At 39.0% G+C, this 25239-nt stretch overlaps 1 protein-coding gene across 4 annotated transcripts in view; it reads right to left on the bottom strand.

Annotated features, from left to right (window-relative positions):
* Positions 1–25239, bottom strand: part of Sncaip (synuclein alpha interacting protein) — a 145432-nt gene that overhangs the window by 14783 nt on the left and 105410 nt on the right. For all 4 annotated transcript variants that reach the window (XM_074076562.1, XM_074076561.1, XM_020163909.2 and 1 more), the window contains exons 6-8: positions 23573–23686; positions 7392–7517; positions 3346–3515 (exon numbers count right to left, since the gene is read on the bottom strand). In XM_074076562.1, coding sequence (XP_073932663.1) covers positions 3346–3515; positions 7392–7517; positions 23573–23686 — 410 coding nt within the window. The remainder of the gene's footprint in view (positions 1–3345; positions 3516–7391; positions 7518–23572; positions 23687–25239) is intronic.

Raw genomic sequence — 25239 nt, 5'->3', positions numbered from 1 at the left:
ATTTTAAGTCACTAATGGCTTAAAATGGTAGATAGAAAATTGTTACAAAAATAGGAAACTAATACAATCAGCATAAAAAATGGTAGCAGCTCTCAAGAGCCAGGGCTTAAAACTAAATGAATGAGTTTTAAGTGTTCTGAAAACACTTAAGATACTGGCTAGAGGAAGCCCTGCATTCTCCTTGCAGAATATTCCCATGTCTGCCTGAGTGTAATTCTGTGAAGTCATTCTGATAGTATCTTCCATAAACCCCAAGTACTCTCTTTTTCTCAGAAGCGGTTTTATTCCTAACATTTCATCCCTAAGTCTACAATCTCATTTCATCTTATTTATTCTTCCAAACCCTACTGAAAACTTTGTTGTCTAAAGCAGGATACAGCAAACATTTTAGGAGAGTAAACATTTTAGGTTGTGAATCACATAGCTTCTATCACAACTTTTTTACCCTACCTTTGTAGCCTACTCCTGGCTTACATAGTACATAAATGAATGTGTGTGGATGTATGCCAATGAAACTTCCCTTACAAAAACAGGTGGTGGGCTGGGTTTGGCCCAGTGAATAGCAATGCATGCACATGTGAATAAATGAATAATAAAAAAAAGTCACAATATACCCCCAGTACAATAATATAAAAAAATTAAAAATTAAAAAAAAATAATAGTAATTTAAAAAAAGAATAAGCCCCCTCCAAAAAAACTGAGCATTCTATTATCCTTGGTAATCCACGTCAAGTTTTTGAGAAAAAAGAGTGTGGGGGGATAAAATAGTTGAAGAAAGATTGTATTCTACTTTTAAAAGATTTATTAGGTGTTTTAAATGAATTATGGTGCAGTAAAAAAGCTTTTGAGGACAGTTGGGTTGACTGTGGGCTGGGATCTCAGGTATGAAGGAAGGCAACTCTATAACCCAGATTCAAAAGAAGCCCTCAGAAAGGACTCATCAACTTTATTATAGGAAGAAAATATATGAGCATATGCCTATTATATAAGTGTTTTGGGGCTGTTGTAATAGAGTACCATGAACAGGGTAGCTTAAACAACAGAAATACATTGTCTAACAGTTTTGGAGGCCTGAGAAGTCAGAGGTGAAGGGATTGGCCAGGCTGGTTCCTTCTGAGGGCTGACAAGAGTCTGTTTCATGCTTCTCTCACTCCTAGCTTCTGGTAGGTTGCTGGCAATTTCTGGTGTTCCTTGTTTTGTAGATGCAATCACTGTGATTTCTGCCTCCATGTTCACACTAGCTCTCCTTGTGTGTATGTTTGTCTCAGGGTCTAAATTTCCCATCAATCATTGGTCTAGGGCCCACTGACATGACCTCATTTCAATTTGATTACTTATGTGAAGGTCCTACCTCCAAATGAGGCCACATTCTAGGGTCTAGGACTCTCACATATCTTTTTTGGTGGGGGCAGAATTCAATCCAAAATACCTAGGTTGTGAATTGGGACTTCAATAGAGCTGGAGGTTGCCATTTCTAAATAGCAGCTATATTTATTAATTATGGAGTTGGTAAAAAGTATTATAGTAGGAATAAGCACATTTGCCCTCACAACGACTGGATTGAAACGACTAATCTCTTCCATTCTTGGAAAACATTTCCATTCCTACACCTTTGTGTGCTGTGGCTGTTGCCATAGGGCAAAGGACACATTATATGTACTGTGGTTATACTAAGTGGATTTCTCTGTTTATTTCTGTTTTTGCCAACTTCTCTGATGTACGCAGTACATGAAAGACTAGGGTCTATAAGATAGCCTCTCATTTTTTATCTTGTCATTCATCCATCTACATCTGTCTAGAACATTTAGTTCTGGAGACAACAGGACTGTTGTCTGATGCATACATGTACAGTTTATCCCAGGACCATCAACAGAGAGCAGCAAGACCCTGAATTGACACAATTCACCAACAAAACAGATAGGTAGCTCAGGAGGGTTCTCAGACTCCATAGTATAAAGGCTGAGGAGAATGTTTTACTGATCTTTGGTTTTGAATATGAACTTTTGGAAAAAAAAATAGTGGATCATTTTTAAGTTCCTTTTCATGGTTACCTCCATACACCACTAGACACCACTAGAGGGAGAGGACATTGGTATAGCATTTTTGGAACGACATTAGCAACATCTACTCACATTTTAAATATGTGTGCCTTCTGTTCTAGCAATTCCCTCAGCAAGGACTTACTTTTAGGAATACCAATACAGGTAAATAGAGACATATGTAAAAGTATATTCACGGTGGAAAATATTAATTTATGTACATTTTCCCTTCAGTTACATTGAGATCTTTAAGCCCACCTCACTTACTTGTCCTGAGTTTAGCTAGATAAAGGATGCTTGGAGATAACTCTTTACTTTTTAAGTTTCAAATTTTATTTTATTTTCTAGGAAAAGTCTATACTCATTAAAGAGATTAAGTAATGGCAGGGGAGGTGCACAGTGGGGCAGCTCTAAAACTTATCACAAATTAAGGTATCACACCCACCCTGGCATATCACTATACTATATCTTACTACTGTATATGTGTATGCATATACAGCTTAAAAGTAAGGCTTTATATTTTCCCTCTAGAATTTAATTTTTAAAGTTTTTCCTCTTAATCTGATAATCTTTCTTTGAATACTGATTCCAAGTTCTGGTAAACTTTCTCCCAATATGACACTGTAATTTGACCCAGGGCTGTCAGGTGGGCATTAATTCCTTAATCCTTCTACTTGCTAGAAACCTACTTGATGGGATCCCCCCCAGCCACCCATTTCTTCAAACATTTCATGGCAATCTCTCAGAAACACTTCTCTGACACCCAGATGTGTAATGTGTGCCAGTGAACACTTTTATATTCTGAGGGTTCATTAATCATCTGCTTATTTTGTACATAATTTGCTGGTGATGTGTACAAAATTACTTATATGTAATTTACAAAACATACAGGAAAGAAAAACTTTTTGAGAAACCTGAGAAACTGGACCATCTCCAGCCTTTCTCTTTCTTATACCCTTAATGATGTCCTAGACTATTAAGGACAGAAGGTCAGAGACAATGCCTGTGTGTGCTACCAACGTCCTGCTATGCAATCTGGCCCCGAGAAGTGAACACAGACAGAGGCTCTCTCTCCTTATCCACTCTGGCTTGCTCTGCACTGTGTGGTTTAAATACCATTTTGCCTCTGCAGAGATGGTATGTGCAGCATGAATACTGCTGTGAGCACTTAGGACAGAGGAGGAAAAGAAGACAAAGAGCATGCTAGGCATTCCCCTGCAACTGAAACCAAGGGAGCTCAGCCGGCTGAAATCTAAGCACAACAATGGCAAGTCGGACGTTCACATGGAACCAATGGGCCACTTACTCCTTCAGCTGCTTGGTTAACTTTACCACCTGCGAGGCCAGGGACATGCATGTTTCCACCACCACCAGGTACCGGGAGCACAGTGTGTGCCCATGCCGCTCAGCACTCTGGGACGGCTTTTCCCCTGCATGGTTCTGCATGGTGACATTTGCTCCATATTCAACCAGCGTCTGTCAGAAAATGCACACACGTGATTTATCAGGGCCCTCCTCTAAACATTATTTTTAAATGACTATAACAGAACATTGAATAGGACTCCTTGTTATTCCAAAACCAGTGCCCTACCCCCATGGCATTGGGGGGAAGGGAGTGCCAGTATACACAAAAGAGAGCTGCTAGCCACCATCCAGTGGCTGATGTCAGACGCCTTCCTTCAGAGTCTACAAAGATGGAGCTGACCAATCCTACCATTACCAATCCCACCTACAGCCTCAGTTGAATTGAGGGTGGGGGGGGTGGGTGTTAGAAAGGGGAGGAGGTTGCTGTTATCCAAAACATCCTTTCCATTCTGAGATGTACAGTGCACGTTAGTGCAGTGTTTGTGGTGAGGCATTTTGTTCATTTTGATGGTTGGGCTCCAAAAGAATCACACATAAAGTCAGAGATGCCTGTAGATGGCATCTCTGTAGATGCTTCTGCTGTGCTCACTGGTTTTGGAATAACACTTGTTGATCTCTTGTTAAGTCAACCTGATCAGGAATAAAAACGAACTGGAGAGAAACGGTATGGAAGACAGTGGGAAGGCTGGGAAGCAGCCCTAACTTCCACAATGTGCTATGGCAAGGATATGTTTGCAAATCGAGCAGACTCTGTGGAGGGGAGCTTCATGTTTCCACCCTGCCTTGCCTCAAAAAAGAGAGGGCTTTCTAGAAGCAGTCAGCAGTGAGGTGCACCATAGGTTGAAGGCATTGTATGGGGGCAGGGGGACCAAAGTTGTAGCCAAATTTCCCCTGTGAGGTACCAGTGGGAAGCCCCAGAGGTTCCTCTGAAGACCCTGGCCATACAATTCACCACAGAGTGTACATCTGAATGTTGCCACAGAGTGTGTCACTGATCACAGTCGGTCGAAGAAGCAGTTTGACGTACAGGCAGACCGTGGCCTTTCCCAGTTAAGCAGAGACATTTGACCTTTTCTTTCCATACCTTCCCTTTGTCTCTTTTTGTGCAGCCCAGAGGAGAGAGGGAAGTAGGAGCTAATGTGGAGTGTTAAAGACCAATTAGGGCTCATTCTTCATTCCAAGGCTCTTATCTGGGCTTGGGGTGAGTGGGGACAATGCAGTGAATTCGAAATTAAGAGTGAAGTTTTAAGCTGGCTTGAAGTAAGTTTTAATAGTTAAAGGCAAGTGGAAAGTCATGGAATCTGGCCAAGGTATCAGTAGGGGAGAGGCAGACTTGATAGAGCATGGCAGAAATCATCAATTTTAAAACACCTAAACTGTTTTCATTTATCCTGCAGTGTCATTAGATTCACAAAAAAGCTCTTACATCAGTATTAATTAACTAACACGATCTGATATATTCTCTGGCAATATTATAATGAGATTGCAAAGCTCTAGATTTGTTTTGGTAGTAATGATTTTTTCCTACAAACAATACTTGTGTTTAAATTCTTAGACTACTTTCACTCAGAAGTAATAAAGGAGTTTCATTTTCCTTTGGGTTGATGATCACTCACTGTGAAAGGCCAATTTGCCATAAAGCCATTGCCATCTACACAGGGGTATCTCAGGGACCACATCAGCAGAGCTCCTGAGGAGACTCAACATAAACACACACTGTTATTGCTCCCCTTGACTCTGACCTCTGTGGTTTTCTTTCCACTGTTCTCCTTACCTAGTCCCCTCTCACCTCACAAGTCCTTTGCTCCTCAGTCTCTTTAATTTTTTTTTAAAAATCTCACACCAAATGGATAGACCCTCTCCCAAGACTATCGAAATTTCCACACCTATGTTATCTAGTGCCAAAAACATCATTTGTGTTAAGAGGAGTGATGGATGCTTTGGAAGGACAGACAGCCTCTCTTCATATATTAAAAGGAAAAATAGTTAAGATCTTAAATAGAATTAGTGACACCACCTGGTTTTCTTTAGCTTTCAGTCAGTTATTAGCTGATAAAAAGTTTATTTCAGGACTATTAAATGTTTTGTTAAATGGAAAAGTATAATGTTCAGTCTTCATTGAATTATCTTTTTGCCACAAAAAAATGCTATGCCTTTAATCTTTCTATAGATTCTGGTCTGAATTTAAATCTCTCTTTTCTGTACTTTCCAATTCTTATCCCTCCTTTTAAAAACTGGTGCATTAAATTAGAAGATGCCTGCTTTGCCAACAGTAATGGGAAACCATTCAGATCTTGAGCTAGCACTCCAAACAGCAGTTTCATGTGAGTAGATTCTCTAGAGTGCTTTCTGCTGTTATCTCTGCTTTTAGTTTTTATTACTCTCATCTTTTATATTTATGGTTTTGCTATGTATTTTCCTGAGTCCTCTCTTCCTTCCTGAGCAACTGGTTCTCACTGCCCAGTTTTTGGCTCAGATAGTTTGCCATGCACACAGTAGGACCTCCAGAGTTACCAGCTGAATAAATGAGCACCTGTGTTTACAAAAAGAAAAAAAATCCATGCATACATACATCAAAAACAGTGCTGCTTTTTAGAGGTGGGAAATGTGTCACATGCTATACATGCTATACACATAACATTTGAACTGTATGATATTGTTGAGGTAGAAGTATTTTCTCTAATCTTAGCCTTCAGCCATATGCTGTCAGCTTCCTTTTTCCTGAAATGTGGGAACACATACATAAAGGTTGGGGTATTTTTCAATGATAAGAATGGTTTGATTGTTCTGGCTCTGGTAATTACAATTTGTGGTCAAAACCCGAAATCCCAGGGCCTGGGATGTAGCTTGATGGTAAAGTGCTTGCCTGGCATGTGCAAGGAAGGCCTGGGTTTGATCCCCAGCACTGCAAAAACTAAAAATAAATCATTAAATAAATCAATAAATAATTCCAGGCCGAACCTAAACTTCAACTCTGTTCACATTTCCCATTTAGTCTCTTCTTTTGCTGCCTGCTCTGCCTCCTTCTTCTTCGGCCATTCTCGCTCTTCACTCTGTCCCTGATGGCTTCAGCATTTTCACCGTGAAAGGGTCTATCTGGCTTTTATGTTCACATACACTCCAAACTTCTGGCAGCCCTCTTAGGCTTTCCTGCCGTGTCCCGTTCTGACACAGTGCCTGGTTTGGCTGGGGTTTCTGCAGTTCTGTATTTGGCAGGGGGATGAGCTACCACCTCCTTTTCCTGCAGAAACCCCTGCTCTTAGGGTGCCTCCTGTGGCTCTCTGATCCCCAATCTTTTGACAACATTGCAGCAGAAGATGTGAATATTTTGGAATCAACAAAGATGGGAATTTTTGTTGAGCTTGAAGCGTAAGGCTCCTTGAGGCTGTGGGTGGAATGACTGGCCAACCATAGTCCTGCCTTGTCTGCCCAAAGCCTGAAAGGATCAATATCTAACTTCTCTAATTCTGGGCCTTTTTAAGTGCATGTGAGAAACTCAGCTCTACTACAGAGAAAGGAAGAAACCGTAGCACTCTCTAGCCTACTATGAAGACACTTTTTAACCCATTCTTGGAAAGTCTGTCCTTTTTTTCATATACCTAAGAGGACACATATGCTAATAAGGATGAGGATGATCTACCATTTGACAGATCAAGAGATGTGTCTGGGAACAGTTTTTTCCCTGTCTTGAGACTATGGGTACACTTAATACCTACTGTCCTCAAAACTGGGGTTTTGGAGTAATGTCAAGAGAGCAGGGAAAGTCCCTTTCAACACCTCTGACACTTAGGGAGAAACTCTTAGGGTTATTTATGGCTATATTTGTGTGGATTTTTGGAAACAAATATAACCTTATAATTTCTTAGCATCTATCACAACATGAAAGCTGATTTTATCCACACATTCTTCCAGTGAATAAAGATTTTCACTTTTTGTTTTATCACTTTACACTCTCATTTCTATCTGCAAAGCAGCAGGGATGTGTACCTGTATGCACCCGAGGTAGCCATGCTGTGAGGCAACGTGAACAGCGCTGTTGCCATCCTGGTCCACTTCATCCAGTGAGATGCCTTGTTCCTGCATGAACTGAAGAAGCCACAGGAGAATCTTTTCCTATAAACACAAGAACTCTTGGAATTAATGGAAGTCAAATAGGAAGACAGAGGAAAGAAATACTTTTAACTCCTGAAGAGTACATAAAACCTAGCTTACTGCATTAAAGGAAAATTCCCACTCAGCATGAGCTAAAAATCCATGAATGCAGGAAAGATGACCACATGGAGGATTTAAGAGCAGGAACTGACCTTGGAAAGGTTCCTGTTTTACTTACATATTTTCCATATGGGACAACAGATTCAAAGAAAGCTTCAGTCGTTACTTCCTCAAAGTCAAAGACCAACCAGATCTTTGGATTACAATGCTCCCAAAATAGTGCTTTTATTATTGTGATAAAAGTCTATGGGTTTCAAGTATATTATCCAAAACCTTGGACTGTTGAGCTAACTAGCTTCTCCTTTGAAATGTGTAAGTCTTGATTCATGCCTCTCATAACCATACCTACCCCATAATCCCTGCAAACAACAGACTTAACACAAAAAGAACACTTTAAATTGTCCAAGCACAAAATAATCTCAGTAAAATAAAACCAGGAACCTCTTTTTTTCTGAGCAAATTTTGGTGGGGTTTAAGGTAACTTATTTTTCTTCTTTCCTGTTAAAGGGCGAGGGCCAAAAGTCCTGAATGCAAACTTTCAAAAGCCAAGTCACAGAGCAGTCAGTATGTTCCATCGTAATCTGCTTGCATTTTGCCCACTGAGTGTTTTGTGGTATTTTCATATTATGTTTGGCCTTTGGAGAGAGCAGGGGGATGGGATTTCACCATTTTAAAATAGAAGAATTAAATACAAAGTTAAAAAAATATGAGAGTGGTAAAAACAACAGCATGGAGTTTAGTGGGTGGAATGTGGCATTTAAAAAGATGGCTGCGTGTTTGAAATGGCCTTGAACACCTTTCTTCTTCGCCTTTTAAAGGATTTTTTTCTCCCAGTTATTTGCTCAGACTGGTCATGAACTTTTATACTTTTCTGGATTAAATTTGCCTTCATTTTCTGAACCTGCCAACTAATCTGCTAAAGGAATGTTAGATAAAAACAGCCAACTCCCCTTCTGCTGGGGAGCAGGGCACTGTTTATAAGGTATCTGAGACATGAGGGGCAGACGGAACATTTGCACCACACTTTTTCCACAAGAGCACGCAAGCAGTAAGACCTTAAAGAGCAAGAGGGGAAAAAATGTACTCAATGCCTACAACCTCCCAAGAATGCACTCTGGGAGAACAAAATCAGACAGACATTGTAGAGAATAAAACCCTCCAGGTCCCCAGAGAATGAGCTACAGCAGTGTTTGGAGCTGGATAAGGATATTCTAACATGCTCTGTTATCTTCTTGATAGGCCAATCTGGAGAAAATTGGAGCTGATATTTGGACCAGAGCAGGTAATGTTTTCACATGCTTGAGGTAAAACCACTTCCTTTACTTTTCCTAGTCGAGTAGAGGGAAAATACCAGACTTTACTTTCATATGGAAGCATGATTGTACCATGTACTCTTAACTCCTTAAAATCATAATGAGTGAAAGCATCTCAGCACAAAGACCAACTGGTTTGTAGTCAATGGCTGAGACATGGAAACTGCAAGGGGGTAGGCTGCCATGTCTCTACTTGTGAGAAAGATGCCCACACCATATGCAAAACAAGTCTTCTTCAATGACTCATTTTCAAGCTTGGGTTGACTTGGTTTGCTTCATGATATTAAACCATGGACTCTTAAAACTGCAGACTGAAAAAGATTTTAGGGAATCATCCAATTTGAACAGCTTTATTTTATAAACCAGAAAACAGAAAGGACAACTGTCTGCTCTCTGATTTCTACTAGCTTCTTTCTTTAGCAAGTAAAGCTCAGAGGACTTCAAGATATTTTGAAATATTTTATCTGTACCTTCTAGTCATATAAATTTTCATATTTTTCAGACTGAATTAAATTTCATTTTTTTATTTTCTTGGTAGTACTGGGGTTTGAACCTTGTGTTTGCTAGGCAAGGTGCTCTACTACTTGAGCCAGCCTCTGATTAAATATCACAGTGGATATGTCTATTCTATCCGCACCAAAAGTGCCATTTACCAAAAATCATAGTGTTTTGGATCTTAGTAATGAGGTAGTGAAATGTTGCTTTTCATAAAATTAGGAATTTTCCTATTGTAGAGATATGGGAAGAATCTAGGGCCCTTCACGAGGGCCTGGTGATCTGGGAGAATAAGATACCCAAGGTCTATGTGAGTCAAGAAAGAGTCACCTTGGCTCCCAAGGGCTCTCAAGTCAGCAGTGATTTTATTAGAGAACTTACCCAATATGCAAGAATTACATAAAGGAGGAACCATTTTTAATTGTTCAGAATGAGGTAGATGCCTACCCAGAACCTCAATTTTCGTTTTGTATTTTTTGTAGAATAATTTACTTTCATAAGATGATGTCCACTGAGATATTATATGGAAATAAAAAAAATCTTCTCTGTCATATGTGAGAGGAGTACTTCCAAAAGGAATTGTCTGACTATATGATTGGTCCTCTAATAACCCACATGGAGGATTTCTGGGATGGATGTGAATATGGCTAATAAAAACATACTTAGCATCTACTCTCAGAGAAAATGTCCACATAGCTACAGTCCTACAATGAAAACAGTGACTTATCTGATAAACACCTCACAAGGAGGATGGAATATGCATGGCTACTTTCTCCAACTAGGAAGGCCTGTACTAATGCATATGTGTTATGTATGATGGTATTCCCTCCCTCCTAGACCTTTAGTGCATTCAGATCTCTCTCTCTCAAGGGAGTGAATGTTAAAGGAAGAAAGTAATATGTAACTTCAGATTTTCATTTCATTTCTCCATAAGTATTGCTTTTAGAGAACATCCGAGTCACATGGATGGAGTTCATGTATTATTATTCTGTATTATTTAATTTCACAGAAATTAAATAATTCAATTCCAACTTAAATCTCACCCATCCACCCACACTCCCATCTACCCATTCACCTTGCATGTACTAGTGAGAATTTCCTTCATGTACTAATTGCCTTTGCTGGGGATTTTCTGATCTTTTGGTAACCTATTTTAATGCTGTATTTTATTTGTTCCCAAAGGCAATGAGGGCTATTTAAAGAGGCAATTAATATATGTAATTTATGAGATTTGCTGGACAAAGTGTAATAAAAATGTAATTGGAGAGCATGTTACCATTTATTGCTAACATCAATAAAATAGTGTTTGTGGTGCAATCCTAAATTCTGAAGGAGTCAGCTTTGTTTGCAATCATAAATCATCTAACCTATTACTACACCCTCAATTTTAAGATTCATTCCAGTTTTTGCGATATTAAAAGGTAAAAAAAAAAAAAAAACACCAGCAATAAATTCATAACGCCATCTTTTGGAAGATAAGTGTAGAATCCAGCGGTAGCAGGATGTGAAGGAAAAGTGCATGTAAGAACTGATTAAACAGTTGAGGCCTACATAATTCTTTGGTGACTTTCTCTTATACTTTACTTATGGTGAAATAAGTAAATAAATAATACTGGTAACAATAAAAACAACAAATTGGAAGACATCCAATAGTAAAAATAGCTGATATTTATCCAGTGCCTACTAGGTGCCAGGGCAACGTATTTTTTCTTGTGTAGTTCTCAGAACAGTCCTGAGGAAGGTTTTGTTATCCTCATCAGGCAGATAAGGAAACTAAGTCCAGATGTGACTGAAGTGGTACTTGGCAGGCTAGGATGAAACCCCAAACACCCTGAGCTCTTCATGACTCTGTTTTCTGTCTTCTGAGGATGGACATCCACAACTCCTCATTCCCTCATGGCCCGACTCTACAGGACACAGTCCCTTTGTGCCCCCAAGTCAAAGAAATCACAGTGCACTGTCTGTCCATTTGTGGAGTTGTGGTGCTCTGGATCAGCTGTGCCTTTTTAACAGTGGAGACTAAGCAGTGTAGGAAAGGTGCCTTTAGTTAGTAGATACCCAGTGTGATGAGGTAAGTTGCATTTGTAGAAGACTGTTTTGACCAAACATCTAGTGGATGGTTCAGAAACAAGAGGAATCATAGGTTCACTACTGAACCTCACACATGGCTCACTGGACCAAGGACCAATGGTAGCAGGCCAAAGCCCCATGCAGCTTGAGGAGCGAGCTCTGCTGGGAGAGCCTGGCCCAAGAAGCTGAATGAAACAGCTCCAGCCCTCAGGCAGTGGCTCAGAGTCAACATGGCTGTGTTCCAATTGTTTTTCCAGCAGCATCCCTCTCCAGTGATGGCAAATCAGCTCTATACAAGACACCCTAGCTTGTTCGGCCCCCCACAAAGTCCCTGAGGCTTTCGCCTTCTCACTCCCCGTGGTGAGTTCTGCGAGGCACAATCCAGCAATGAAGTAATTGCACCCTCTGAGATTTCAAGTGTCAAGATGAGGAAAATCAATTCCTATCACTTAAGGAGACTACCAAAAACTGCCTGCTACCCTGTGGTACTTGAGTCTTTAAAGGTAATTTTTACATGAAAAAAGACACAAATTGGGAGCCAAATGAAGCCCATTCTTCAGGAATCCATAGGAGGGGCAGAGGGCAACTAAAATAAATGTAGAGGAATTTTCCTCTTAGTATCCTTTCTGGAGATATTTACTGAAGAAACAGAACCAGAGCACACTCAAGTACCTGCTTGATGTAGGAAAACTTGTGTGTGCTAAATCCATTAGAAAACTGTTCAATAACAGTTTTCCTTGTGAAAATATTAGCCTTGTAATGGCTCCAAGTCCAGCATCTCTGCAGGTTATCTGTTACAGAAGTGGTGGTGGTGGATGTAGGGTGGCTGGACAGAATTCACAGATCTAACGGGCTCTGACATTTTCCACTTGGGCAGGAATGCTCTCCTAAGGTGCTGCTGAACTGGACTCTTCAGAACTGAATTTTAGGTCACAAAAACGCTTATCAGGTTGAAATAACAACCTTAAGATTGATACTAGCATAAAGCAAATGTTTGACACCCCTCTTCAAATAAGTCTCCAATTTCCCTCTAGCTCAGCCAAGTTAGCTACCCCATCTCCCAGCCAGTCCCACAAAAGGCACTTTCTTTTGTTCTATCCCAGCAGCTTAGAAACTGCTGTGAGAGCTGAATAAACAGACTGACATATACAAGTGACATCTCCCCAGACAAAGAACGCTGAATCTCAGAACAGGACCTCAAATTCTTCCCTTCTTGCTCTGGCCAGCACGGCTACAGGTGCAGGTAGCTTTTCCACTCATATCCAAGAATCCTTATTAGGCTTTAAACAAGCAAATGAAATCAGGGCAATGAAATCATTATTCACACAATTTAATAAAATTGTTTTATGCTGAAAATGATTTGTGAAGATTAGTGCTGATTCTTGTGATCATTTGAGATTTCTATTCTCCCCTTTGCCAGCATAAGCCAAAAAGAGCATTCTGAGCAAATGCTTATGAATTATTACTGGTTGCTTTAGGACACTGTGGATAGGGACTAGTACATACATTGCATTAAAAAAAGTATAGTATTTCAAGGATAGTGGCTTTCACAGATTTTAAATATTTTTCCTGTTCCTTTCCTCATTTCAAAAATGTGTGTTATTGTTCACGTCAACAAATCACAATGTATTGCTGGATAAAATTATTAAAAAGTTTTCTTCAACTGTATCAATGTCACTGCAGCAATATGTACACATTATCTATACAGATAGGAATAGAACAGAGCCTGACCCTGATGTGAGAGGACCTGAGGTGAAATCTTGTCTTCACTCTTATTAGTCATTAGACCTTGTGTAAGTCATGTGACTTTCTTTCCTCAGTCTTCTCAGCTATAAACTAGGGATAAAAACAAGCTCTAGTCAAGTTGTTTTGAAGATTGGATGGTGCATATAAAACCCAATGTCATGGAGCATGGTACACACAGGAAACATTATAAATGTGTGCATATATGTAATCTATTAGATAGTTTATTTATGTTCTTTAAATATATTTATATATTATATTCACATAAATATATTTACATACTACATATTTATATATATATGTATAGAGAAAGAGAGAGAGAGAGAAGTTACTTTGGCACAAAATAGTCAACCAGTATGAGTCCCACTAAAGAAACACTGTGGTAATATTCTTTAGTCTATTTTTTGAATGTGAGATTGAGAAAGCATAATCTCATGTTGACAAATCACAATTTACTGTTAGTGGCAGAGTTTATGAAGCCAAAGGGGATATGGTTATATGCATAAGAAGCAATTTTCTTTGCCACAACAAGTATGATTAAATCTATTTTAATACTCTGCTGACTTTAGTATTTTTTTAAAACTGAGACTGGCATTTTGTGGTTCCAATGTTTCTAAAAGATAATTTATTATCACTCCTCTCAAAGAGAAGTAGGGACCTAATGCACTGGACTGTGATCTGTGTATATCAATTAATAGTGTTGGGATTTTATGATGCAGAGATTGGTTGTAGAGCCATAGAGTCAGTATGCTTGCTCTGCTTTACCCCAGTGAGACTTCCTTGATTGACACCTCATCTCTTTTTTTCCAGGGGTGAATACCAGTGGGAGAGGGGAGGGCATAAGGAAAGGGTGAATGAGGGTGTACATGGTAGATATATTCTGTATTCTGTATGAAAATAGAAGAATGAAACCTGATGAAATTGTTCTAAGAAATCAGACTGCGGGGGCAGTGAGAGGGAGGAGGGAGAACAATGAAGGGTGTAAATCTAACTAAGATATATTGTACACACATATGTAAATATCACAATGTATCCTCTGTATGACTATTATGTGCTAATAAAAAATAAATAAAGAAGAATAAAAGAAACTTGCTTAACTTGAAAACAAAGAAAAAGATTTTCTTTTTACCTTTGAGTTCCATAAAATGTCATTTTTCTTTTTCATAAATGTTAAAAATATTTAGTATAAGAAATTTAAAAAGTACAAAAAGCCACTTGTAATCCCATAAATGGAAACAACTATACACATGCTGTGTCATAGTTTTTGTAGTCTCATTTTCTGTTTCTCTATCTCTTCAAAATTCAAAGTTGACACCAAATTACAGAAATTATTCTGTATCATATATTTTAATTAATATTACATAATGAACATTTCCTCATAAAATTTCATTGCATGTATATGGCTTCATTATTTATTCAATATCTCATTGGGATATTTAGATTTAAAACTTCATTTAAAAATGGGACAGTACCAAAGGAATGTAAGTCAGGATGCAATAGAGACACCTGTACACTGATGTTCATTGCAGCACTATTCACAGTAGCCAAGCTATGGAAACAACCCAAGTGCCATGAAACTGATGAATGGATCAAGAAAATGTGGTATATATACACAATGGAGTTGTGTTACTCAGTCATAAGGAATAATAACATACGGTTTGAAGATAAATGGAAGCAATTGGAGGACATCATGTTAAGTGAAATAACCCAGGCTCAGAAAGACAAAGGCGAAATGTTTTCTCTCATACATGGAAGATAGATCCAAAGATAAATGCATACACAAAAACAAGCAAGATCATATACAAACTCATATGTAGAACTCATATGGATCTCAGGGAAAGAGAGAAAGGAAAAGAAAATGATAGAGCAGGGAGGATCCAAGATGGTGACTAGGGTGCAGAAGCAACCAGCGTGAGCGCCATAAATCAAAAACCTTGCTGAGACACTGGAGCCACAGTTGGCAGAAATAAAGCACCAAAAAGAACCAAAACTTCAACACCCTGAACCCCTAGCCTGTGGAAACTTCTCCACACCACGTTACACTGAGAGAACAGGAGGGCTCCCACCACTGCCGGCTCCAAACCTGCTTGGGAGACATTCAGCAAACCAACAGGTGAGCGCCAAGCATCACATGGTATTCCTCCAGCCACCCCCAGGATAAACCGGCCTTGCCCTCTGGGCAGACTGACCCCCTGGCAAAAAACAAAACAAAACAAAACAAAAAGCTGAATAAACAAGGAACTGAAAACTAACACACAGCAGAGGGGCCGGGGTGCTGAAAGCGCACTGGAGAAGAGGGGAAGAGCAAGGAGCTGATCTCTGTGTAGATGTTCAGTAAACAAATGGCTGGAAAGGCAGAAGGGCCAAGAATGGGTGGGTGATAAGCTGCTGCCTGAAATAGAGCAGGTAGCAGTCCACAAAGCTCATCTCCTGAGCCAGAGGGCAACATCCAAAGTCAAATGACACTGCAAAATTGAAAAACAATCAGCAAACCAGAATAACATGCTGACAGCAGGGGGCCAGGTGATGGATCACTGACCTTGCCCCAGAGAAAGACAGTGAGGCAAAGAAACAAGCCACAAATAAACCAACACAGCAAAAACCCAACTCCAAAGCAGGATGGGTACTGGGCCACAAAGCTGATCTCTGGAACCTGAGAACAAGCCACACCTCACTGAGGGAGGAGCTGACTAAGCACCTGCAGCTGAAAGTAGAAAAACTGGTGAGACTCTCCAAACACCTGGCGAGACTAAGACAGAGCTTCTGCTTAAATACCAACACCAGGACTGGAGGCTGAAGGACTAACACCAGAACTACTAAGACCAAAATTCTATTGTTCCTGAACCTGGAAGTTTTTTTTGTGTTTGCTTGTTTGTTTTGTTTCTTGTTTGTTTGCTCATCCCTCCCTGTTGATTCTTTGGTTTTTTTCTTTGTTTGTTTTGTTAGTTTTAGTATTGTGAGTTAGTTAATACTAGTTAAATTACACCTAGACCAGGGACAGAAATAGCATACATACACCAAGCTAAAAATCCAATACTCCCACAAAACAAAATTTAACCAAGGGAAAGAAAACAGGGGACTGAAACCACCAATAGCCTATCAAGAACACAGTTGCACAGTACCAACTGGAGTGATGGGAAGAGGAAAAGGGGATGGAAATGATTTCCCCCCCAAAATAATTTAATACAGGATTCAGAGGGAAATGAAGAAAATGGATACCCTGCTCCAGACTCCAACAAAACAAAGATAAACAACATCAAGGAACCCAATGATGCCCACAAGAACATCCTCAAAGAAGAAATCCTGCAAGTAATCACTGAGAATTTCATGGAGATGTTACTAGACATGGTCAACCAAAATGTACAAGAGACACTCAAGAAATTTCAAGACATCAAAAATAAAGAATATGAGAAGACACAGAAACAAATAAATGAACTCATAGGAGCCCTAGATAAACACCAAAGTAAAACAGAGAACACTATAAATAGATAAATGAATTAAAGATGAAAATTGACCATATTAAAGAGGAAGTGACCCATGATATGGAAAACCTTAGAAAAAAGAATAAAACAGAAATACAAAACACAGTAGAAGCTCACTCCAGCAGACCAGAACAAGCAGAAGACAGAATCTCAGAACTTGAAGATAAAATGGAAATTAAAGGAAAAACTGAAGAGCTATTAGTCAAACAACTCAAGACCTGTGAAAGGAATATGCAAGAACTCACAGATTCCATCAAAAGACAAACCTGAGAATCATGGGCATTGAAAAAGGAAAATAGGTGCAAGCAAAAGGGATTTGAAATATAGTCAACAAAATAATAACAGAAAATTTCCCAAATCTAGAGAAAGCTATGCCCATTCAGGTACAGGAAGCCTCCAGGACACCAAACAGACTTGACCAAAAAGAACTACCCCACAACAAGCACAGAGAATAGAGACAGAATATTGAAGGCTGTAATAGAGAAAAAACAAATAACATACAAAGGTAAACCCATCAAAATCACAGCAGATTGCTCAACGGAAACCTTAAAAGCAAGAAGGGCATGGAGTGAGGTATTCTGGGCACTGAATGAAAATAACTTCAGCCCTAGAATACTCTACCCAGCAAAACTATCATTCAAAATAGATGGAGCAATAAAAGTCTTCCACGATGAGCAGAAACTAAAACAATATATGACCACCAAGACACCACTACAAAAGATTCTTCAAGGAATTCTGCACACAGAAAATGAAAGCAAACAAAACCATGGGAGGACAGGAATCACCAAACCACAGGAGAAGAAAAGACAAGGAATTATAGAGTAAATGACAGGAATCACCACATACGTATCAATACTAACACTGAATATTAATGGACTTAACTCCCCCATCGAAAGACACCATTTGGCAAACTGGATTAAAAAGGAAGATCCAATAATCTGTTGTTTATAGGAGACCCATCTCATTGACAGAAACAAGCACTGGCTTAGGGTGAAAGGCTGGAAGAAGATTTACCAAGCCAATGGCCTCCGAAAACAGGTAGGAGTAGCAATACTTATCTCAGACAAAGTAGACTTCAAATTTACATTGATCAAATGAGATAAAGAAGGACACTCCATACTAATAAAAGGTGAAATACACCAAAAGGAAATAACAATTTTCAACCTATGTACACCCAACGTCAGTGCACCCAATTTCATCAAACATACTCTGAAGGACCTAAAAGCATATATAGACTCCAACACAGTGGTAGTGGGAGACTTTAATCCTCCCTATCACCAATAGATAGGTCATCCAAACAAAAAAATCAATAAAGAAATTCTAGAACTAAATCACACCATAGATCAAATGGACCTCACTGATGTCTACAGAATATGTCACCCAACTGCTGCACAGTATACATTCTTTTCAGCAGCCCATGGAACTTTCTCCAAAACTGATCATATCTTAGGGCACAAAGGAAGCCTCAGCAAAGAAATAATCCCATGCATTCTAACTGATCACAATGCATTAAAACTAGAACTCAACAACAAAAACAACAGTGGAAAACATGCAAACAACTGGAAGCTGAACAACACATTGCTCAATGATCAATGGGTCATTGATGAAGTAAAAGAGGAAATTTAAAGGTTCCTGGAAGTTAATGAAAATGAAAACACCACCTACTGGAACCTATGGGACACAGCAAAGGCAGTTCTAAAGGAAAGTTTATATGTGCATATTTTAAAAGACAGAAAGATCTCAAATAAATGACCTTATGCTACATCTCAAACTCTTAGAAAAACAAGAACAAGCAAATCCCAAAACAAACAGAAGGAGAGAAATAATAAAAATAAGGGCCAAAATCATGAAATAGAAAAAAAAAATACAAAGAATCAACAACACAAAAACCTGGTTCTTTGAAAAAATGAACAATATTGACAGACCCCTGGCGAACCTGACTGAAGTGAGGAGAGAAAAAACCCAAATCAGTAAAATCAGAAATGCAAAAGGGAAGATAACAACAAACACCATGGAAATCCAGGAAATCATCAGAGACTACTTTGAGAACCTATATTCAAATAAATTTGAAAATCTTGAAGAAATGGACAAATTTCTAGATACTTATGACCATCCAAAATTGAACCAAGAGGATATCAATCACTAGAAAGATCTATAACACAAAATGAAATTGAAGCAGCTTTAAAGACTCTCCCGATAAAGAAAAGTCCGGGACCTGATGGATTCTCTGCTGAACTCTATCAGACCTTTAAAGAAGAATGGATACCAACTCTCCTGAAACTTTTCCACAAAATAGAAAGGGAAGGAACACTGCCTAACTAACTTTATGAAGCCAGTATTACTCTCATCCCCAAACCAGAAAAAGACACCTCCAAAAAGGAGAACTATAGGCCAATCTCCTTAATGACCATCGATGCAAAAATCCTCAATAAAATAATGGCAAACCGAATCCAACAACACATCAGAAAGATCATCCACCAAGACCAAGTTGACTTCATCCCAGGGATGCAAGGGTGGTTCAACATACGCAAATCTATAAATGTAATAGAGCACATTAATAGAAGCAAAGACAAAAGCCACTTGATCATCTCAATAGATGCAGAAAAAGCCTTTGACAAGATCCAACACCACTTCATGATAAAAGCTCTAAGAATACTAGAAATAGAAGGAATGTACCTCAACACTGTAAAGGCTATATATGACAAACCTACAGCCAACATCATACTTAATGGAGAAAAACTGAAACCGTTTCCTCTAAAATCAGGAACAAGACAAGGGTGCCCATTCTCCCCACTCCTTTTCAACATAGTACTGGAATTCCTAGGCAGAGCCATTAGGCAAGAAGAAAAAAAAAAGGAATACAAATAGGTAAAGAAACTGTCAAAATATCCCTATTTGCAGACAACATGATCCTATAATTTAAAGACCCAAAAAATTCTACCCAAAAACTCCTAGACACCACAAACAGCTACAGCAAGGTGGCAGGATACAAAACCAACTTACAAAAATCATTAGCTTTTCTACACACCAACAATGAACAAACTGAGAAGGAATATATGGAAACAATTCCATTTACAATAGCCTCAAAAAAAAATCAAATACCTAGGAGTAAACTTAACAAAAGATGGAAATGACCTCTATCAGGAGAACTACAAACCCCTGAAGAAAGAGATCAAGGAAGACTACAGAAGATGGAAAGCTCTTCCGTGCTCATGGTAGAATCAATATAGGAAAAATGGCTATGCTTCCAAAAGCAATCTACATGTTCAACACAATTCCCATCAAAATCCCAATGACTTTCATCACAGAGATTGAAAAATCTACACTAAAGTTCATTTGGAAACACAAGAGACCATGAATAACCAAGGCAATACTCAGGAAAAATAGCAATGCTGGAAGTATCACAATACCTGACTTCAAACTATATTACAAAGCAATAGCAATAAAAATAGCATGGTACTGGCACAAAAACAGACATGAAGACCAGTGGAACAGAATAGAGGACCCGGATATGAATCCACACAGCTATGCCCACCTTATTTTTGACAAAATATACAATGGAGAAAAGACAGCCTCTTCAACAAATGTTGCTGGAAAAGTGGTTATTTGTCTGCAAAAACTGAAAGTAGATCCATGTTTATCACCCTGTACTAGTATCAACTCAAAATGGATCAAGGACCTTAATATCAGACCTGAAACTCTAAAGTTGGTACAGAAAAGAGTAGAAAACACTTTGGAAGAAACAGGTATAGGCAAAAACTTCCTCAATAGAACCCCAGAAGCTCAGCAACTAAGAGAAAGGATGGACAAATGGGACTACATAAAATTAAAAAGCTTCTGCACAACAAAAGAAATGGTCTCTAAACTGAAGAGACAACCCACAGAGTGGGAGAAAACATTTGCCAGCTATACATCAGACAAAGGACTGATAACCAGAATATACAGGGAACTCAAAAAACTAAACTCTCCCAAAAATCTATGAGCCAAAAAAGAAATGGGCAACTGAACTAAACAGAACTTTCTCAAAAGAAGAAATTCAAATGGCCAAAAAACACATGAAAAAATGCTCACCATCTCTAACAATAAAGGAAATGCAAATTAAAACCACGCTAAGATTCCACCTCACCCCTATTATAACAGCTACCATCAAGAACACAAATGACAACAAATGTTGGTGAGGATGTGGTGGGAATGCAAGCTAGTGCAACCACTCTGGAAAACAATATGTAGACTTCTTAAAAATCTAAACATAGATCTGACATATGATCCAGCAATACCACTCTTGGGTATATACCCAAAGGAATGCAACACAGGTTACTCCAGAGGTACCCGTACACCCATGTTTATTGCGGCACTATTCACAATAGCCAAGTTATGGAAACAACCAAGATGCCCCACGACTGACAAATGGATTAGTAAAATGTGGTATTTATACACAATGGAATTTTACTCAGCCATGAAGAAGAATGAAATCTTATCATTCGCAAGTAAATGGATGGAACTGGAAAACAACACCCTGAGCGAGGTTAGCCAGGCTCAGAAGACCAAAAATCATATGTTCTCCCTCATATGTGGACTTTAGATCTAGGGAAAATGCAGCAATGCTGTTGGATTTGGGTCACACGCTAAGGGGAGAGCACATATGGGAGGTATGGGGATAGGTAGGAAACCCAAAACTTGAAAGTGTCTGATGTCCCCACTGCAAAGGAGCTAATACAGTAATCTTAAAATGACAGAAGTCACTATGGGAAGGTGACCGGGAAGTAGTGAAGAGGTCTGGTAGAGATGAATCAATTCAGGTTGTAATACACTTGTGCATGGAAGCAATTTTAAGAATCTCTCATATAGCTATCCTTATCTCAACTAGCAAAAACGCTACACCTTTCTTATTATTGCTTATGTCTACTCCTCAAGAAAATTGGAGAAGAGGGAAGAACAGGTTCTGCCTGGAAGCGAGGGGATAGAGAGGGAGAGGGAGGGGGCAGGGGGAGAGGAAGGGTGTGGCAGGCAGGGGGGAGAAATGGCCCAAACAATGTATGTACATATGCATAAATGAACAATAAAAAAAAGAAAATGTAGGGTGTCAGAAATATTGTAAAACATTACATCTGTGAAGGTAGAGGATATAAGGAAGTATATTGAAAGCTGCTGAAAAAGGGGGAGTGGGAGGTGAAGGGGTAAGGGAGAATAATGAAAGGGGTTATGGGCCAAAATAAAGTATACTCCCAATGTCCCTTTGAACATCAACTTAAATATTAATAATGAAAGACAGGACTGTAAAATAGGTACAGTGTGTGTGGGGGGTACTAGTGGGAGGGGGCAGGGTGAGTGAAGAATATTAAGGTGAGGACATACGGTTGATAAACTTCATATACTTCTATGAAACACAACAAAGGAACCTCTTGCAATTGCTTTAAGTGGGACGGGGAGGGGGTTGAGAGGGAGAGACAATGGGGGCAATGTAACTAATGTACAAAATAAGCCTAATCGGAACTGTCACTATGAATCCCCCACATAACAAATATATCCTAATAAAACTTTTTATAGTAACAAAAAAATGGTATGGTGAATATCGCTGCTTATAAATCTTTGGTTATCTTAAAAAACTAAATTCTCCCAAAACTAATGAACCAATAAAGAAATGGGCAAGTGAACTAAACAGAACTTTCTCAAAAGAAGAAATTCAAATGACCAGAAAACACATGAAAAAATGCTCACCATCTCTAGCAATAAAGGAAATACAAATTAAAACCACACTAAGATTCCACCTCACCCCTGTTAGAACAGCCATCATCAGCAACACCACCAACAACAGGTGTTGGCGAGGATGCGGGAAAAAGGAACCCTCTTACACTGTTGGTGGGAATGTAAACTAGTACAACCACTCTGGAAAAAAATTTGGAGGCTACTTAAAAAGCTGGACATCGATCTACCATTTGATCCAGCAATACCACTCTTGGGGATATACCCAAAAGACTGTGACACAGGTTACTCCAGAGGCACCTGCACACCCATGTTTATCGTGGCACTATTCACAATAGCCAAGTTATGGAAACAGCCAAGATGCCCCACTACTGACGCATGGATCAAGAAAATGTGGTATTTATACACAATGGAATTTTATGCAGCCATGAAGAAGAACGAAATGCTATCATTCGCTGGTAAATGGATGGAATTGGAGAGCATCATTCTGAGTGAGGTTAGCCTGGCCCAAAAGACCAAAAATCGTATGTTCTCCCTCATATGTGGACATTAGAGCAAGGGCAAACACAACAAGGGGATTGGACTATGAGCACATGATAAAAGCTAGAGCACACAAGGAAGGGGTGAGGATAGGTAAGACACCTAAAAAACTAGCTAGCATTTGTTGCCTTTAACGCAGAGAAACTAAAGCAGATACCTTAAAAGCAACTGAGGCCAATAGGAAAAGGGGAACAGGTACTAGAGAAAAGGTTAGATCAAAAAGAATTAACCTAGAAGGTAACACCCACACACAGGAAATCAATGTGAGTCAACTCCCTGTATAGCTATCCTTATCTCAACCAGCAAAAACCCTTGTTCCTTCCTATTATGGCTTATACGCTCTCTAAAACAAAATTAGAAATAAGGGCAAAATAGTTTCTGCTGGGTATTGGGGGGGGAGAGGGAGGGGGTGGAGTGGGTGGTAAGGGAGGGGGTGGGGGCAGGGGGGAGAAATGAACCAAGCCTTGTATGCACATATGAATAATAAAAGAAAAAGGAAAAAAAATAAATCTTTGGTTATCTATTTGATGGTTTCTTATGTTAAGACTAATAATAAAAAAATAAGTAGATTATACAGCACACAAAGGGAAGATACTTAAAAACTGCATACCTGGCCATAGCAACCTGCATAATGAATAAGGCTTGGAAAATCCTTCGAACAACTCAATTCTGCAATGGCTTCTGTTTCACTCACCATCCAACGTACACATTCCAAATGACCATTCTAGAATGAGAGAGAGACGGGAAGAGACAGAGAAATTCAAGGTGATTCAGGTTTAAAAATATCTTAAAGATGGTAATTTTATCAAGGGAAGACATGTATGAATTTTAGCTGATCTAATTCTTTTTTTACAATATAAATGTTGCTCATAATATGTGGTTTTGGCTTTAAATCAGTTGCAGAATCTTTTACTCCAATACATTTTTATGATATTAATCAGTTATTTAAAAATCACTGTATTGTGCTGGGGGTGTAGCTTAGTGGTAGAGTGCTAGCCCAGCATAGGGTCCTGTGTTCAATTCCTAGCACTATAAAAATAAATTAAATAAATAACTCTCTCAATTGAGGTTTAATTTGCATTCTATAAAATGCAGCATTTGTTAAGTGTGCACTTTGATGAGCTCTGACAAACATGTGTATGTACATACGTATGTATATACACATGAATATATGTACACACACATATATATGTATAACACTCTTGTAACTATAAATCAAATTAAGACAGAGAACATTTTTCATCACCCTTGGCTCTAATCCCTCTCACCTTTGCCTCAATCAACCAGTGATAGGATTTCTGTCAGAGTAGATTACTGTATGACTCAAAAGTGTCCTGAACTCCCAAAGCATCCACTCTGGGATCCCCCAGAAAGCACTTAAGAAATTTTGCATGCAACTGGCACAACTTGTTGTGTTCCACTTAAGGAGTTCCACTTGAGTGGGGGAGAGCTGTCATAAGCATTGGGACTTTCAGGTTCCTTTCTTAGGTAATTTTTTAATTTGATACCTTATCTTTAACTCTGCTTATTGTCAGTCAAGTCATACTATCCAAAAAACTTCTGCCTGTTTGTACCAAGTGTGTATGTCTTTAATAATAGCAGGGCTCTCAGAACTGTTTCATAAGGTGAAACACCATTAATTAGTGTTCGAAACAAGGTCCTAAGACAGAAGAATGATGGCTTCTTAGGACCCCCTCCCAACTTTATCAATGTCCATCAAAGTACACAGAGCACAGTAAGGCAGGACACGGATCAGGACACATTTCTAAAGGGGGTGGCACCTGTTATAAAATATTTGTACTTCTTGCTCTTACAAATTCTAGATTAAATAATGGAACAGAAGAACACTTTCATTTTTCAAATCATTGTCCAGAGGCAAAGTCTGAGAAGCCTGAGACTCTGAATCAGTAAGAACTTTTGAGTCTTATGGGTTTCATGTGTTTCATTCAAAGAAATGAAAAGCACCCAAATACTGTTATTTAAGTTTGCAGACTGCTTGTACGATGGCGATCTGTGCTGACTGAGAGAGCCTAGGAGCAAATTGACACCCCATATGTGCGTATTGTAGGAGTTTATGCTGAGGGTTGACTTAACAGCCGCCAAGTTTCTCATGTACATTCCTGTTCAGACATTTGTAATCTATTAAAGCAAGCACTAGGGTGTATAAATTAACAAAAATGTTTGTATCCAACTATATAGTTAGGGAATATTCAATAGTCTACTGTTAGTCAGGAAAACTAACGAGAACTCTATTTTATAAACACCAAACCAGTAAGG

This window comes from Castor canadensis, chromosome 6 (assembly GCF_047511655.1).
Source record: "Castor canadensis chromosome 6, mCasCan1.hap1v2, whole genome shotgun sequence".
In the NCBI taxonomy this organism is placed as follows: domain Eukaryota; kingdom Metazoa; phylum Chordata; class Mammalia; order Rodentia; family Castoridae; genus Castor; species Castor canadensis.
The sequence above is the reverse complement of the archived record's forward strand: the minus strand, read 5'-3'. Positions and strand labels throughout refer to the sequence as shown.